An 18,729-nucleotide genomic window follows, 5' to 3' on the forward strand; every position below is an offset into this window, starting at 1 on the left:
TCACTGTACCCATGAAAGTTTAAAAAACAATAGTTTTAGGTAATCCATGGTGAGAGACAGGAGTAGGGTGGGAAAGAATGCCCGAAACAGTCTATTTCCCAGAAAAGATAGGGCTCTAAAAGTTTTTTTTTTAAAAAAAGATTGTTGTGAGGGCTGGGGATGTAGCTCAGTGGTAGAGGACTTCCTAGCATTTGTGAGGCCCTATGTTCAATTTCTAGTACCCCTCAAAAAATGTTACTGTACAGTGGGTCCCATTGGGCAGGTGCTATGGAGAGGAGAGGAGAGGAGAGACAGGAGGAGGGAAAGATGGGCAGAGGGTGTACGGGCCTCACCTTGTAGCAGCGGTACTTGTACAGCACCACCAGGAAGATGGTCATGACCACGATGACACTGATCATGATGAGGGTGTTCAGCACAGAGTTGAGGAGGCGCTGGCCCACTGAGGGAGTGTCCTCGGTGAAGGGAGTGTAGATGCTGGGAAGGCAACAGGCTGGTGGTCTTGGTTCCTGCCTGCTCTGTAACACCCCCAACCCTGAGCGATGCTCGGAGCCACTGTGGGTGCCTGGACATTCCCACACTGCTTCAGCACAGCCCTCATGACAGGAGTGCTTCCACCATCATGAGCAGTCCCTGACTGCTGGGTCCTTTGCCAGAATCCTGACCATGTACCTGTGGCTTGCAGCTTCATGTCTGGAGCAGAGGGAGCATGGACTAGATGACCGCATCAACACCTCTCCTTGCCACCCAAATTAAATCCCTCCTGGAGGTGCTTCTCTCTGTCAGCCCTGGTCCCTACAGATCCAATGGTGTCTCACATCCACACTTCTTCATCAGCTCCACCCAGACTAGGACTTATCCAGAGCTGTTCCCCCATCCCCACCCACTGGAGCCCTGGTGGGGCACAAGAACCTGCTATTCCCAGCCTGGACTTCCAGGAGCATCTGCTGGGCCAATCCTCTCAATGCTTTTCACCTGTGCTGCTCTGAGTCCCCAACAGGTATAAGCTTCCTGAGGGTGGTGCTTCGTTCCTTCTTTTAAAAACCCAAAATCAAACCCAAATAAGTTTCCAACTAAAACCCCCAGATGTTTAGAGAAGGCTCTGAACAGTGATGGGCACAGGGAAGTCAGAAGGGAAGTTCCTGTTTATGCTGCAACATCTGCATGTATGTGTCAAGTTTACTGCCATCAACAAAGGGCCCTGTAAATCTTTCTCTCCAGGTTGGAAGCTCAGAAATCATCTGATCTAACACCATCAATTTATATCCAAGGGAACAGAGAGACCTGGGTTTTGGAACATGGAGCTGAGTGCTGTGTGGCCAGAGCTTGCCTTCTATGTTATTCACTTGCTTAATTCTCCAGGTAGCCCCATTATTAAACTCCGACACAGAGAAGGAAGCTGAGAAGCATGCCCAGGCAAGTAACTGCCAGGAGGCAATGGGTCGGGGTATGAACACAGGTAGCCCTCTGTTCCTACTCTTCACTGTCAATGGCATGCAGCTGCAGATGCAGTGGCCAAAGGAAGCCACAACCACCCCAAACCCATCTCCACTCTATTGCCACTCCACCCCACGCTGCCCAGGCCCCCAACTCACAGCTGTCCATTCTTCTCTGTGTAGAAGCGCACGGACTTGATGGTAGCCACCACGACAATCATGCACAGTGTGACAGGCACAAACAGCATGATAACGTGCTTCGCCCCATATTTGAGGGTCAGCTCTTCCTCCAGGCCTGGTGGCCGTCCAGGGACCCTGCTGCAGTCATAGTGGTCAGGGTCCTCCTCGCAGTCCTCCTCGCTATCTTGGCTCCTCTGTGGGAAACCACATCTTGAGGACCATGGAGTGCCTGCCCCACATGATGAACTGGTGATGTAGGGCAGGGATTTTGAAATCAGAAATGAGAAGCTGAATGATGTTTTCTAGGTATAAGCAGCAATTTAAGAGCTGTAATTGAGATGTGTGAGTGTTGCATTTTTAGGATGTATGAAAGATTTGGGAGGACAATAGTAAAGAAAAAATGGAGTTGGACTAACCAGCACAAATAAAGAGAGGGAGGCTGCCACTGTCACAGAAGAGCAGTCTCTGGTCCACAACTCAACAGCTAATGAATTTGGAACCCATCAAAAGATATTTTCCCTACCAAAGTACAGGGACTCAGGATGCCCCTCAATTCTGTTCAAATGGTCATACTGACCTGGGAGGAGACAGGCCAGGTGGTAGGAGGAAAAAGGATCAAACATTTTCCATCGATAAATCACTAATTAGAATAAGGAGCACATAGGGGGACTTTCTTCGGTTGTGAATAAGACACTAGGAACTGGTAGAGAAAGAAATTACCTTGAACTTTTGCCTCACAAAATCAAGAAGTAAACTTGTAGCTCTGAATTAGAAGAGCTGGGCTCTGGATAGGTGAGAGAGTTCAAATGAGAGAGCAGCAAGGAGGGAAGGATACCTGTCAGACACATACTGGCAGAAACTGGTTGGCAAGAATTAGTGTTTTGGAATTGTGGAATTAAGGGCCACTAGCTACCTTGTTAATTAGGTTAACAGCAAAAGAACAAGTTAAATGAAACCAAATCAGAAAAGGACAGTTGCTTCGTGTTGGTTCTTTGCAGAGAGAGTTCCAATTTAGTTGTTTATCTAAGGGAAGGAGAGCTGTTGAAGGACTGGAACACAAACAAGTAAAATGCACAAAAACTCCAGGAGATAAAAGAAGAAAATAGCAAGAAAAGGCTGAGCAGTGACCTTGAGCTGGTGATATTTCACTCAGAATTCAGGACAACAGGCTCTGTGCTCGTGAAAAATGTGGAGAAATGAGCTCAAATTTCAGCAAAGGGGATTAAAGCTGGCTGTAAGAAAAAAGTCCACAAAGAAAGGTTTTTAACTACAATAATGAGCAAAACAGAGAAAGGGATTTAGGCAGATTCAGATGTTCTGCCTAATGAAAGGCAGATGGCACAGCTTAGTGATTCTCCCAAGTCTACCCCACTCCTGCCCTGAGGCTGCAGGTAAGATGACAGTACCTCCAGCTGGAGAGTCAATGGTGACTTAGGCAGATTCATCTCATGGATATCATGTCTGGCTGCACACCTAGCCAAATAAGTTTCCCTCCTACCTTCCTAAAGCTTTAGTGTTACCTGTTCTAGCTTCCAAACTCACTCTCATGTTACCATGGAAACAGTGACCTGCACTAGAAAGGTAAATCTAAGGGGGCAGGGATGGAGGGCATCACCCAGGCCATTTCACAGCTGATTTTAGACTGTGGGGAGAGTCTACTTAGAAATCCCTCAAAGATGCAAGATCCACCATGGCGGACAATCTACTTCCTTGGCCAATTCTCAGATTTACTCCCTCCTCTCTCCAGTTGGGGAATGTCTGTTTTTCAATCATGTTAGCTTCTGTCTCTGTTAACACACATCTAAGATAAATTAACTTATAAGAGAAAAGGTTTATTTGTGCTCCCAGTTTCGGAGGTTCCAGTTCTTGATCAAATGACCCTATTCCCTTGGGCCTGAAGTGAGGAAGCACATTACAGCAGAAGCACAGAGCAGAACAAAACAGGCCACCTCATGGCCAGGCCATGAAAGAGAAGAGGAAGAGGCTGGGGTCCCACTACTCCCTGCAAGAACATACCCCAGGTACCTGAAGACCTCCCACTAGGTTCCACCTCCTAAAGGTCCTCGCACCTCCCAGTAGAACCATCCTGGGGACTAAGCCCTTAACACACGGGACAGGGCTTCGGGGGACATTTCAAATACAAACTACACCAATCCATAGAGTTTAGGAACCCCAAGCTCCTGTTTTAAGACCTCCAACTGCTAGTGGGACCTACCCACTGGGCAGTGTTCTCTCCATCCTCCAGCCCCTGCCTGCCCTCCTGGCAGGAGCGCGGTGTAGGACTCTCGGCTGACATCAGGGATGTCCGCTCATTGCACACTTCTTCGTCGCTGTCAGAGGCCATGAATGTGAGCATGGCCCTGCCTCAGGAAGCACCTGGAAAAGGAGCACAGGGATCCTGTATCACTCTGTGAAGCAAAGGCAGTGAGGGCTAAGGTGGTGGATGGGACAGCCTGAAGACCCAGACACAGGTCCTCCCCATCATGAGATCTGTATGTTAAATGACTGCTATAGAATAGGAGCTCCCAAGGGCTGCCTGAGGCTGCCACTGCCAAGTGTGGGAATGCCTGAGGAGGCTTGTACTCAGGGAATATAAAGATGAGTAAGAGATATTTTTGTGCTATCAACAAAAATCATCCAAGGTGACAAATGGTATCATCCAGATATTGGTCAAAAGGTAATACAAAGAAGGGCCTAGATCTCAAAGACCAGAAGTGTTTTCTAGAGAAGATAGAAATTTTGCTGGAGACAAGATTTTCCAGGTGGGGCAGAGAATGCAAAGGGCAGAGGACAGGTCAGATTGCGGTGGTGTGAAAGGTCTCCTATGCCATGTGGGGGAGGCCTCTGTCTCTTTAAGGACAGTCAAGACACATGACAGATCCGATCTGTGTTTATAAGTCCCTCAGTCTGGCCAGTGACTGCAAAGGGAAGAGGACAGTTCAGAAGGATGAGGTGATAATCTGATGTAGGGACCTGATATGGAGAATAAAATAAAGGAGGGGACCTAGGATGATTGCCACACTGGGCTAAGCTGGGAATGACAGGAGAAGCAAGGTTCAGAGGAAGGACTGAATTTGTTTCAGGAACCCATGGAGTATCTGTGGGTTAAAAAGGGGAGTTCACTGAGGGCCCATCTAGGTCTGAGGGTCTGGGTAAAAGAATCATGAACTAAGTAGTGGTAGCCACAGCCACAAGAGAAAGTGCACCCACACTAGCAAGTGTGTGGGTGGAAGGGCCACTATGGGTGGGACCCCAAGGAGCATCAATGCCAAAGAGACCACAGAGGAGGGAAGCCTGCCCCGAGGACTATTGTGCAGTTCCAAATGGAGTTCCAACACAGCAAAACCCCATGAAAACCAGTGCAGTGCCAAACACACACACACTTCAGGTCTGTGAAGGACACAGGACAACCCATTGGGGACATCTTGAACAGGGATATCTGTTGAGCCACCAGTAACCTCCCACAGACTGTTGGGGCTGAACTTCTGCTGAAAGCTCATCTCCAGGCAAGTCACCCTGGAATTCATGGAATTTCCAGATGGTCCTTCCACCCAGACAGCCAGGTTTATTTCTCTAGCAGCGCCTGTGGCTGCCACTTTTTTTCTTTTTGAAGATAGCCATTGTGGCCTGGAGTATTCTCATAGGAACTTTAACTCCCTCCCAGTTATAGGCATGAAGCATGACCTGCCTCTGTTTACCTTCCTGGCTCAAGCCTACTGCAAAGGCTCCCCATTGATCTCGCAGGGATTTCAGCCAATAAACCCCTCAGCCTCAGAAGATCTCATTGAGGGTCCATCAGAAAAACAGGAGTAAGAACAGAAGAAAGAAAAGTAAGTTCCAGGAGGGAGGTAATAAGGACCATGGCTGCTAAGTTAAGAAAAAGAAAATCTGTCAACCATTAGCACTGGATGACTCAGGTTTCATGGAGTAAGAGAAACAGGAAGTGCGCCTCACAGGTTAGGAATATTTTGCCTGGCTGAGATGGAAAGAGGTGGTCATTCTAGAAAGTGGTAACCACTTAAGTGAATATATAAGATGGGACCTAACCTGACAATAGCAAGTACCTGGTCGAGTAGACCATTCCAGGGAGGGGCTGGGTGCCTTACCAAGGCAGGGGCTCTCACCTTTTCACTTGGAATCCCCCAAGACTAGGTTTAGCCCAAGGCCATAAGAGAGTATTATGACCCCAAGCCCTGGCTGGGAACCAGTTTGAGGGGACACAGCTTCACAGCCCCAACTCACCATGAGACCTGGGGTAGTTCTTCCCTTTTAGTTGTTTCATCTATGAAAATTAAAGAAACTATCAGGTGGGTTCTAGAAGAAACTTTAAGGTTGTCCTCTCATTTGTGAGGCTTAGCCTCTCTAGATACACCCTAAATGAACACCTGCTTAGACTCAGGAGTTCCCCTTACATCCCCCCTCCAGGATTGGTGAATTCTCTTACTCAGAGAGAGCACCTAGTGCTAGAGCCGCAGCTCACTGGTAGAGCACTTGCCTGACATGTACAAGGCCCTGGGTTCCGTCCCAGCACTGCAACAATATTAAAAGTGTGTGTGGGGGGGGGGCACCTAAAACAAACAGCTGGTTGCATTTTCTCTAGCTAAATTATAACATTCAAAATTGATGCCTTAGATGGGAGATGATGCTAGTGGCTCTTTTCATCCGTTGTTAGCATGCTGTTTTGTTTGGGGTGTGAATTAATAAATTACAATCTCCCTCCTAGTGTTCTTCCCATGCCTCTAGGGTGCCTGTGATTCATCTTCATAGTGAATGGAGGAGCAGATCTGGAAGTCCTTGTATCTCAAACACCATAGAGTCAGCCCCTGAGGACCAGACAAGTGTAACAATGTTCAGAGGCTGCCTGTTCTAAGACTTGGAGGTAATGCTCAAGAGAAATGGAAAGGTGCTTCTATGAAGGACAAAGGGAGCTAACAGAAGAGTGGGCTCAAAAAGGTAGGGCACCTAGGACCAAACAGGACTAAGTCCTTCCAATTTCCATTTCTCCATTCAGCTGCCAAGAGCTAAGATATTCCCTGGAAAACACTTTGCCCAAGTTTCCCTGATATCTGAGGACACATTGGGGAGGGTAAGCTTAAAGAAAGGCTATGCTCATTCCATGTGACACTGCACTGAACAGAGAAGAACACTGTCCTCACCATCCATACTTGCTGACCAGCATATAGGTCTGCTCTCATCAGGACCTAACAGCTCTTTAGGAAGAAACATTTGAAAACCAAAAAATATGCTTTTGAGTCCACAAAGAAATTCATACATATGGCCTCCTCACCAGAAACAACTCTGTTGAAGCAGATTCCTTCCTTCATTTATTATTTTTTAAAACTCCCCTGATGCTATGCCAAAGAAAGTAGAGGGCCCAAGCTCCAGGCAGGCAGGGCAGGAGAGGTCTGGTGTTTAGAAGTGATTGGGGGAAAAGCTGGTTTTTATTGGTAAAGCATGGGCACAATGTGATCACAACCCTCCTAGCCTGCTCGGGGTGAGGGTGACAGGTAGGAGGCACCTCTCTTGAGCTCCTACCACTTGAGGGACCAACAAAGCATGTAAGAAAGGCTGCCCTTTAAGATCACTATTTCTCAAAGATGGTCATGGCCACTAAGGGGCCAGTGGTGGCATCTTAGTAAGCACTAAATGCAAGAACCCCAGGAGTTAGGTGCTACTATTATCTCCCATTTTACAGAAGAGGAAAGAGGTTTAAAAAGTGACTGTTCTTCTTCTTGCAGTACTAAGAGTTGAACCTAGGGCCTTGGGCAAACTAGGCAAGTGCTCTACCACTGGGCCACACAACCAATTTGGTCTGGAGATACAGCTCAGCAGTAGAGTGCTTGTGTGGCATGTGCAAGGCCCTGGGTTCCATTCCCAGCCCTACAAGAAAATAAAAAGTGACTAATTCAAGGTAGCCTTGGACCCAGGTATTCTGTTTCCTGGTTCTTCAACACTATTGCTAGGTTGTGTATTAAAAATGCAGATTCCAGCTGGGCACAGTGGTGTACACTTGTAATTCCAGTAGCTTGGGAGGCTGAGCAGGAGGATCACAAATTCAAAGCCCAGCCTCAGCAACTTAGGATGACCCTAAGCAACTTAGCAATCCTGTGTCTCGAAATTTTAAAAAATTAAAAAAGGGCTGAGAATATGGCTCAGTGGCTAAGTACCCCTGGGTTCAATCTCAAGTCCCTGCCCCTTCCCTCCCCCCCCCCCCAATGCAGATCTTGGAGCTCCATCCTAATGCCTGAGATTCTGCATTCCAGAATGGTTCCTGAGCAACTATGCCCATTAGACAGTCTCTGGGATGTTCTGGCTGTTTAATCACCAGGCTGGGCCTTGGCTCAGTAAGGCAAGTACACCTCCTCACCTACAACCTCCATGTCCCCACTGCAAAGCACTACTCCACTGCTGGATGAGGGAGTAAAAGAATGAACAGCCCTTTCCCCTAAACATGGAGGGCCTGATCAGAAAACAACTGGGGAGGCAAAGGAATGGAAGGTGCTCAGACTAGCATAGTGCTCACATCCAAAAAAGGCCCCAAATAGTGCCTGCTGTGGAAAAACTGGGTGTCAAACACCTCTGGGACATTTTGAACTGAAAAATCAAAAGCTATAATGATATTCATATCTTGAGATTCTGAAATGCTACTTCTCAGAAAACAGCAAGATTCATGCAAAAAACTGGGTGTTGCAGTTACTTAAGTGAATGAGACATCTGACCCTGTACTGAGACACAGTTGGCCTTCCTATCTGCAACTTGACTTTCTGTGGTTTCAGTTACCCATAATCAACTGTGGTCCAAAAACATTACATGGAAAATTCCTTTGTTTTAAATAAATTTTATTATAATATATTGTTATGATTGTTTTATATTATTATTAGTTAATGTCTATGCCTAATTTATAAGTTAAACTTTATCCTAGATGTGTATGTATAGATAAAAAGCGTAATATATGGAAGATTTGGTACTGAGGTTCCAGGCATCTTTTGGAGGTCTTGAGATGTATCCTCCATATGTAAGGGGGAGAGTAGCATATCCGTCTTATGGGGACTATTACAGAACCACTAAAAATCTTACTTCGAACAACATTTTAAAAAGCAGTGTTAAATTTAACAAAATATAAAATAATAATTTACAAAACTGCACATAATAATCTGAATTTTCTTTTAAAATGTGTATCTATGAAAGAATGGCAAGATATTACAAAATGTTAAAGGTGGTGATCTTTGGATTGGTGGGATTGTGGGTAATTTTAATTTTATATTTTCCTGCATTTCTCAAAGTTTTAAAAATAAAGATGGATGGCATCTGCAGTTTTTAAAAGCTATTAATTTTCTAAAGGAAAACACCAAGCAAGCATCAACACTTAGACAGGGTTTCTTCCACTCCTGCCCCTTTCTGAATCCCTTCCTTGGACTGGATGACATTTTCTCTCCAGCACCCCTGATTACCTGATTCCTGAAGAAAAACAGAGCAGCTGAGATATTTTCCTTTTGCTTCTCTTTTGAATTGCTAAGAGTCTGTTTTGCAAGGCTTCTAAGGCCGCACTGAAGCCTGATGGCGCTGAAATCCTTGGAGGTAAAAATCACCACCCAACAGTGTACAGATAAACAACCTCTTGCTGGATGTGTGTCCACATCAGAGTGACGCACAGAATTCCCGCTGGAGCCTGACTCACAGCCAGGTGGGGGTGGGGCTGGGCAATTCTCCAGTGCTGATGTCAAATCCTATCAGCGAGAGCAACCAGCTCTCTCAGCTTTCCAGTCTCCAACCCCCTGCTCCCTGTTCCCTCAGGGTACCTGGGGAAAATGCACAGTGGCTGATGGGGATAGAAAAAAGCCTGTGGTTGAAGGCAGCCATGAATTAGGAAGCAACAACATCCAAAGAAGCCACTGCTCATTTCCATTGAACAGCTGAATGGGATCAAAATACTGATGAGCCAAACCCAGGGAGTCTGACCCAGAGAAGTTTCCCAGCTGGCTGGTGTCAGCAGTTCCTGCAATTATTATGGAAACCCAGTGACCCAATTTCCTCTTTTTCATTCCAGAGAAAAGCAAAGGTTTAACTTTAACATTCAAAGCCTATGGACTCAGGTAGGAAACAGGTTTTTTAAATGGGATAGCAAACCCCAATGTCTAATGAAAAATAATAGTAAACTGAAAGTTATTGCTCTTGCCACAAATATTGGGGCTACAGAGAAAGGTTTGGAGCCTGGACACCTGGTCCCCCCACCCCCTGCAGGGTCAAATGAATAATACCCTCTGGCGGTCAAAGAGAGCAGCGCTGGTTTCCAGCAGGTCACGTTCTGTGGTCACATGGCTACTTCACAGCACTCCCATGACTCCTAGAAAGCCCCCATGATCTTCCTCTAGACTACAGAAGGGTTTCCTAAGGTCAGATGACATGCTGAGAAATCCTGCCCACCTCTCTCATCACCCTGAGCACCTAACTATGAATTTGGCCCCAGCTGAATATTTATCTGTCTGTCCCAGTTCATGACACACACAACTTAACTGGATGGTTCCCCCCAATAGTGGGAGGTGACCTCAGCCAGAGCTGGGGCCTGAGTCCCAGGGAGGACCCAAAGTACTGCCCCACCCTTCCAGGTACCCTTGCAAGGGCCTCCTGAACCCTGGCCCAGGCTCTAGATTAACCTCCACTGGCTCTTTTCTTTCTCAGAAATGCCTGGGGAAATTTTCATTTCCTGCCTGGGAAAAGGGCAATTTGAAGGAAAGTGGCAGAGGGAGCCCCTTGCACACCAGCCTCAACTAGACCCAGAAAGGTATTTTTTGTTTGTTTTGTTTTAGTGAGAAGCAGCAAGCCAGTGGTCAAACACAGTCTCTTTGGAGACTGACAGAGTTACCTACTTGTACTTATGTGATTTCAACCATATACTCACTGGCTGTGTGGCCTAGGATGATTTAATTTGACAGGTGTTTTCTGTGAAAAGCAGAATAGGGATACTTTGCAAGATGATTGTGAAGACTAATGTGTAAAGTGTCTGGAGCACAGTGGGTATTCAATAAATTGAAGTTATAGTGAAGATGAAACAAAGGGGACAATGAGGGAGGATTATGGAAGCCTATTTATGTCCCTCTTGGAAAGTCAGGAATATGCTAAGCCACCAGATACATGAACTAGCTACAAAGGCCAGGCCCTAGGGAGAGATCCTATTTCCATCCAGTCCAAGGCCCCTGCACTCTGGCAATGTGAACACTGTCTAAGGAAAGGACACTTCAATAGATGATGTTAAAGTGGGCAAGGACTTTAAAGGCCACATAGTCAGCACCCTATTTTAGGGTTAAGGAAACTGAAGTCCAGAGGGGCAGAAGAAATCAAATTAAAGTTCTATGTCCATAACCAAAAGTCACAGTTTTTTTTCCCCCCTTTTTTGCAGTGCTGTGCCTCAAACCCAGACAAAAGCCACAGTTAAAAGCAGGTCTCCAAATTGCCCATGGAGGAGCCCTCATCTGCCCACTCAGCCCTGTGAAGCTCACGCACATAATGACTGGGGGAAGGGGGGCTGGTCAGGTAGCCATACTGCACACCATATGGTCTCTCTGGGAGCATATTCATATTTACAAGGCCTGTGTCTTCGCTATGGGCAGAGATGTGTCCCCTAATCCTTCACTCTTAGATCATGCCACCTTAAAGCTCTCAGTAAAGTCCCTCCTGTTCCCTACACCCAACTCTAGCCCCCAGACCCTGTCTGTTCTCCCTCAGCTGCAGTCTGTGTGGCCAGGTGAGGCCATAGAGGAGAAATGGCACTGCTTCTCTGGGCCAATTCAAAAGACCCAGAAAGGGAAAGTGTCCTTTAGTAAGACTGGTAAGAATAATAAGGACATATTCAAATATTCTTCACACACATCAAGTCTGGTTTTCCAAGTAGTGTTAAGGCAGTTTCCTGTTACTATAACAAATATCTGAGATAATCAGCTTATAAAAAGAAATATAATACAGCATGGCAGGAGCAGGTGGTAGAGCAAAACCATTCACCTACTGGCAGCAAAGTAAAAAGACCCAAGAAGGAGCTGGGTCCTACAATTCCTTTCAAGGGCACACTCTCAATGACTTGTAGACCTCCCACTAGCCCCACCTCTTACTAAAGTTTCTATCTCCTCCCAAAAGTGCCACTCTCAGAACAAGTGTTAAGACATGGGGAACATATAGCTCCAAACGACAGCATTAGCATACATAAAGAAGGGAAAATTATTAAGACATTATAACATTAATAGAAAAAAACAGGAGCCAAGCAAGGTGGTATACGCCTATAATCCCAGTAATGTGGGAGGCTGAGGCAGGAGAACCATAAGTTCAACAGCCTGGGCAATTTAGCAAGACATCATCCCAAGATAATAAGTAAAAAAGGCCAGAGTTGTACTCAGAGGTAGAGTAGTACCCCTGAGTTCAATCCCAGTACCAAGAAGAAAAAAAAAAAAACAGGATACAAAACTTCATTTTACACTTTCTATCTCTACTGTTTTAATAAGACAAATATATACATATGCACCTGGAGTAGAGCACTGGAAGGAAATGCATGCTGAGAGTAGTTATCTCTGGGCTGATGGCTAGGAGATGACAAAACAAAAACTTACTGAATTTTTTTTTTTTTAGAATGAAAATGTATTATTTTTATTTTTTTTTAAAAAGTCAGGAAGTTTCTAGCTATGGTTCAACAGAAAGGTGAGTACCCTTTACGTTTTTTTTTTTCCCCTGCTCTAGAATTCTAGCAAAGATGAGTAATCATTCTCCCAGTCAATAAAGGGGATACAAAAAATGATCTTTCTTGCTGATGTTTACTCTTTCCTGAGGATTGACATGAAATTATCCTTTTCCCCAAACCCTTGCATGGTGGTGATACCATCTTCAAGCCTGGAGTACAACATTATACAAGGTATACAGGATCCAGACTGGGGAGGAGAGGGCCTCCTGGGCCAGCCCACCTCTGGGCCCCAATACCCCTCCCCCAGGAGCTACAGCGTGGAAACAGGTGGAAACACTTGCAGAAACATTTGTTGCCTTGTCAGTCCCCAACAAAAGTCTCTCAAACTTAAAGCAACAGTTAAACACACACACATGACTTACACACATAGCCTTGGTTTCTTAAAAAAAAAAAAAAAAATTTTAATTTATTTATTTTTACTGGCTTCTCAGTAAATGGGTAATGGAGATCCCATAGAGACCTCCTGGGCAGTAGCACAGAGACAGAGTGGGTCTTGAATGTGGGAAGATGTCTGTGCAAAAAAGATAAAGACAAGATGGGCAATTATGTTCAAATCCTGGTGCTCATAGGCACTCAAGTCTCGAGCTGCTTAACTCTCCAAACCTCAGCTTCCCCTTCTGTAAAAGAGCAATAATAACAACTACTTAAGTGTTACTGAAGTTCTTAAGATAACCAATAACTATAGCACAAAGTGGTTTTTTAATCGTATATGACCAACTCTTAAAACAAGATATGTTGTCATCCTTAACACCAATAACAAAGAGAAGCCAAGGAAGGTAAGTCTCTCATGTGGCAAATCATGCGCAGTGGAGCTGACAGCAACAGGAGAGCGGATGAGGAAAGGAGTAACAGGCATGATCCTCTGCTCCTGCCATCAGGCACAGTCAACAGCAACCTCAGGAACCAGGCATTCATTTCCCACATGCTAACATGTTGTACTGTAGACCTTATATACCGGCACCAAAGGTTACAGTTTTTCTCCAAATCTGAAACAGCATATCTGAAACAGCATCCATTGCACCCTGCAACAACAGTCTTCACAGATACACAACCCTAACCCCTGTCTTGGAGATCAAATACATCAATTTGGATGGCCAGCTCTCAGTTGAAATGAAGAAAGGAGGACCTTTCACCACCTAGGCTCAGAAAACAAATCAGCTGATTTAGTTTCTCAGGTTCCCACATGGCCACCTGCACAGAAAGGGGAACCTGAGGCTCACACACCTGCAGCAGCTTATCCAGAGTCTTTTATGAAAGTTTTGGCTGAAGCTTTGAGGGCTCAGGTGTCTACAGAATGGACTATGTGGTCATCAGGGGCATCCGTATTAGAAAGGTGGAGTCTGTTCTGATCAAAATTATTCTGGGGACAGTCTTGGCTTCCCAGGCTGTCTATTTTGAGTTAAAATTGACTTGCAATTGTTCTGTATGGAATACTTTCAGTTCCTCCATCTGTAAAAAGTAATGCATTACTTCACTAACAGTCCATATCTTTAAGAGGGAATTCTTAAGCCATAGCTGAACCTTTCATCTAGCTAGCAAAAAGCTGAGGTTTGGGGAGCAGAAGTACAGGCCAAGACACCAAGTTCTAAACTTGGCTGTGCTATATCCTACCTGGGCGACCTTGGGCAAAGTCACTTAGCTCTGTGGACTCAGCTTCTTCATCGGTAAAATTCGGAGTGGGGATAAGCTTCTGTTTTCGGATTCCTCCAGCTCAAAGGCTTGCTTCTGGGCGTCTCCCCACCGCTATAAATGCCTGATAAAACAGCCAAACACCGCTAGTAACCAAGGCCATCTTCAAGCCCTGCGCCCTGCTCCTCATCCACTGGGGAAGACCCCCTCTACTCCTCTCCGCAAAGCAGTGACCGAATGGACTAGGCGCAAGCGAGGTCCCAGGCACGAGGGAAGAAGAAAATGCCTGACCGAGACCCACGTGCGCTGCCCCTTTAAGCACTGTGGCCCTTTAACAAATTGCACCGCGCCCACCCCCAGCGGGGGTTCTGACGGCCGGAGGGTGCGGGTAGCGGGCTCAGAGAGCGCCCGGACGAAGCCAGAGGCCTCGGTCGTCGCCGCGCTCTTTCCACGCCCCAGTTCCGGGTTGGCCCCTCACCGCCGCTTCCCTGGCGCCCTCCCTTTCGCCCCCGCGCTGGCCGCAGGGGCCGCGAGCTCGGTGCATTCAGGGGCCTCGGCCCTGGAGCAAGGGAAGGGGCCGCGACCGCCGTGACTGGCGCACGTGGAGGACAGGGCCGGGCCTTCAAGTCCCAGGTCCACCCCCGGCCCCCAGCGCCGCGGGCTCGAGCCTTGGGCCGCGCGCCCCCAGCCCCGCCCGCTCTCTCACCTGCTCCGCCGCTGCGCCCTAGAAGAGTTTACGCCGCTGGCGGAGGGCCCGGCTGGCCCCGGCACTGGCGCAGGCCCCGCCCATAGCCCAGGGCCCGCCCCACTCGCGGCCCCGCCCACGTCCCCCCCCCGCTCGCGGCCCCGCCCACGTCCCCGCCCCGTGGGCGACGCCAATTTCTCTCATCCTGTTGGGTCGCTTCCGGATTCCCTTAAACCGAAGGGTCCGTCAGCGCTGTCCGCTGCGCGGACGACAGCATCAACCTGACACTAGAACTGAGCAATGGCCTTGCTTTTGGTAGGGGCCTGTCAGTACCACGAGGCAGGAGGGCATTGACTTCGTGCATGCTCTTCTTGTAGTATTAGATTTCTATGCATCCTAAACCTTCCGATTTTACTCACTTGAAGAGAGCATCAGGGGCCTGATTTGAGGTACATCATGAAAATTTTCCTGATCTGTTCCCTAGAGCACTTACTTCAGAGCCACCAGGAACTCTGGATTTAATTGAACAGAGACAAAATTGCTACCAGACCTGAAACAGGCCTAGGAGGACATGATTCCAGGATTTAGAGTCCGTGGGGTGAAGATGAGATTGTCAATAATTTAGCATTGTCTCAGGTGTCCCAGGACCATTTGTACAAGAGACTGTCCTTTTTCCATTGAACAGTGGCTTTACTTTTATTTTACTTAAAAGTATGTATGGTGAAGTTCACATAACAAAATTAGCCATTTTAAAGTGTACAATTTGGTAGTGTTTAGTACGTGTGCAATGTCCTACAACCACTGGCTTTATCTAGTTCCAAAACATTTTCATTGAGAAGTTTTTTCCAGACCCCCTCCTCCCCCAGATCACTTAACTACCAATCTCCTTCTGTCTCTATTGATTTAACTATTTAGGGTATTTCATATAAATGGAAATATAGACTATCCCTTTGCGTCTGGCTTCTTACTCTTAGCATATTTTCAAGGTTTATCCACGTTGAAGTATGAGTCAACAGTTCATTTCTTTTTATCTCTGAATAATATTTCAGTGTATGTATATACCACAATTTGTTTATCCATTCATCCAGAGAAGAGCATTTGGGCTGTTTTCCCCTTTTGGCTATAGTGAATAATGTTGCCGTGAACATGCATGTAAATATATTTGAGTACCTGTTTTCATTTTCTAGGGGTACATATATAGAATTTGAATTGCCAGATCACATGGTGATTCAATGTTTCCCTTTTGGGGCCATCAAACTGTTTCCACAGGAACTGACCTATTTTACATTCCCATAAGCAATGTAAGAGGGTTCCAATTTCTCCAAATTCTCACCAAAACTTATTTTCTACTTTTATTATTATAGTCATCCTAGTGGGTATGGAGAGGTATCTCATTCTGGTTTTGGTTTCTGTCTTCAAATAACTAATCATGTTAAACATCTTTTCCTGTGCTGGCCAATCATTCTTCCTAGAATATAAAAAGTCTATTAAAATAATAGAAATGTCTATTAAAGTCCTTTGTCCATTTTTTAATTGGATTGTCTTTTTGTTGTTGAATTGTAATTTCTTTATGTATTCTGGATATTAGGCCCAATATGTTTTGCAAATATTTTCTCTTATTCTATAGGTTGTCTTTTCACTTTGATGCCCTTTGACGCACACAAGATTTTACTTTTGATAAAGTCCAGGGTATATATATTTTCTTTTGTTACTTGCACATTCAGTGTTCTAAGATACCATTGTCAAATCTAAGGTCATGTAAACTTACTGTTTTCTTTTTAAAAGTTTTAGCACTTAATTTAGGTTGTTAATCCATTTTAAGTTAATTCTTGTACATGATATGAGGTCAGGGCCCAACTTCATTCTTTTGCATGTGGATACTCAGGTGTCCCAGCACCATTTGTACAAGAGATTGTCCTTCTTCCATTGAATAGTCTTGACTGCTTTCTAGAAATCTAATGGCCATAGATATATGGGGGGGGGGACTGTTCAAATGTAAATTAACCCAAGATGGAAAGGAACAGCATTTTGGCAGACAAAGTAATGATCCAAATAGTGATCTTTGATAAATTATAAAAATGATTTTCTATTTCTTTTTGAACAATTTGTGTGTTTCTATAAATCTGTTCATTTCATCTACGTCTTCTAATTTGTAAGTGTACAGTTGTTCATAGTATTTTCTTATAAACTTGTTTTTCCTGCAAGTTCTACAATGATGTTCCTACTCTTATTTATGATTTTACTATTTGCATATTCTTTCTTTTTATTAGTCTAGCTAAAGATTTGTCAATTTTGCCCATCTTTTCAATTTTTTTATTTCAACTATTGCATTGTTCAGCTCCAAATTTCCTGTTTTATTTCTTTTTTTTTTTAAGAGAATTTTTTAATATTTATTTATTTATTTATATTTTTTTAGTTTTCGGTGGACACAACATCTTTGTTTGTATGTGGTGCTGAGGATCGAACCCGGGCCGCACGCATGCCAGCCGAGCGCGCTACCGCTTGAGCCACATCTCCAGCCCCTGTTTTATTTCTTTTTATAATTTCTCTATCTCTGTTGATATTCTCCATTTATACATTTGTTTTTCTCCTTTGTTTATGGTTTCCTTCATCTAGTTAATTATATTTAAGATAGTACATTTAAAGTCTTTAGCAAGTCTAATGCCTAGGTTTTTTTAGGGAAGATTTCAGTTGATTTCTTTTTTTCTGTGGATTGGTCATACTTTTCTTTTTCTTCGTATGCCTTCTAATTGCTCTTCTTGAAAACTGGATATTTAAAATATTATAATGTGGTAACTCCGGAAATTGGATTATTTCCCCCTTTGCAAGATTTACTATGATCAAGGGCTATAGTCATTGGTTTGTTTAGTGACATTTCTATACTATTTTTGTAGACTGTCTTCCTTAGCATGTATAGACTCTAAAGTCTCTGCTCCAATATCTCAATGGTCAGCCACTGAGTTGACACAGATTTTCTCAACACCTGGACCAAAAACAAAACAAAACTTTCCTGGTATTTGCAGGTTGGCTCATTTAATGCTTATTCAATACACAGCTATCCATCTGCCTTAGACTTTACCTCCTGCTTGCGTAGAACACAAAGATCAGCCAAAGGTACAAATCTAGGGTCCTCTCAGTGTCTGGTCCTGGGAATGTGTGTTCCTGTTTGGATTTCCCAGTATATGATATAGGCCTCCGAAGCCCTAATTCTCCCAAACATCTTCCTCCTCATCTTCTTCCATTCAGACTTTTTGATCTGTCTGCTGCTTGGCCCATCTGCTGTCCCTTGCCTCAGACTACTCTGGGTAGTGTACGTCTTTAAAATATTTTAAAAGATGGTACCTATGGGGCTGGGGAGGTGGCTCAAGCGGTAGCGCGCTCGCCTGGCATGCGTGTGGCCTGGGTTCGATCCTCAGCACCACATACAAACAAAGATGTCTGCCGAAAACTAAAAAATAAATATTAAAATTCTCTCTCTCTCTCTCTCTCTCTCTCTCTTAAAAAAAAAAAAAAAAAAAAAAAGATGGTACCTAGGGCCAATCCCTCAGGGAACAGTCAAAATTTACAACCTTGGGGCTAAGGGTGTAGATCAGCCTAGCACTCTACTAGGCAACCACAATTATTTGAGAACAAGGTCTGCATTGCCGATCCTGGCATCAGCAAGCCACACCTGGGATAAATCATCACTGAGCTGGGGGATGGGGGATGGGGGATGGTGGAAGATAAGCCAAAATGCTGCAATACTTTCATGGAATTTAGCAGGCTCTTTATTAAGCACTCCCCTGGCCACTGTAAATTTTAAAATTAGACTCTAGAATTAAAATTAGACTCTAGACTGACTTTCTATTTTTGCCAGCTCACAGGTTGTTCCAGTGTGTGTGTGGTTTCTTGGAGATCCCTGCTCTGCCATTTTCCATGATATCACTCCTGAGTAGCTTCACTTTCAACACTGGGCACTACCAATGGCAAAATTTCTCCTTGGCACTGTACCCTCCTTGTTTGTCTACTTCATCATGGACTTCACCTCCTCAGCCCAGTCCTTGTTGCTGGCCTCAATGGAATCCTGTCCTCACTCTGCA

The 18,729-nt window shown here is 45.1% G+C and overlaps 1 protein-coding gene across 6 annotated transcripts in view; it reads right to left on the minus strand.

Moving 5' to 3' along the window:
- Window positions 1–14,760, minus strand: part of Psen2 (presenilin 2) — a 29,722-nt gene extending 14,962 nt beyond the window's left edge. For 4 of the 6 annotated variants that reach the window (XM_071600013.1, XM_027954737.2, XM_027954735.2 and 1 more), the window contains exons 1-5: window positions 14,672–14,760; window positions 13,948–14,089; window positions 3,829–3,989; window positions 1,593–1,807; window positions 333–474 (exon numbers count right to left, since the gene is read on the minus strand). In XM_071600013.1, the coding sequence (XP_071456114.1) occupies window positions 333–474; window positions 1,593–1,807; window positions 3,829–3,969 (498 nt within the window). In that variant the 5' untranslated portion in view covers window positions 3,970–3,989; window positions 13,948–14,089; window positions 14,672–14,760. Of the gene's footprint in view, window positions 1–332; window positions 475–1,592; window positions 1,808–3,828; window positions 3,990–9,064; window positions 9,225–13,947; window positions 14,090–14,671 lie in introns of those variants that run through there. The other 2 variants (XM_071600011.1, XM_071600010.1) reach the window with 2 other exon arrangements.
- Window positions 14,761–18,729: the final 3,969 nt, after the last annotated feature.

This window comes from Marmota flaviventris, chromosome 12 (genome assembly GCF_047511675.1).
Source record: "Marmota flaviventris isolate mMarFla1 chromosome 12, mMarFla1.hap1, whole genome shotgun sequence".
NCBI classification, from domain to species: domain Eukaryota; kingdom Metazoa; phylum Chordata; class Mammalia; order Rodentia; family Sciuridae; genus Marmota; species Marmota flaviventris.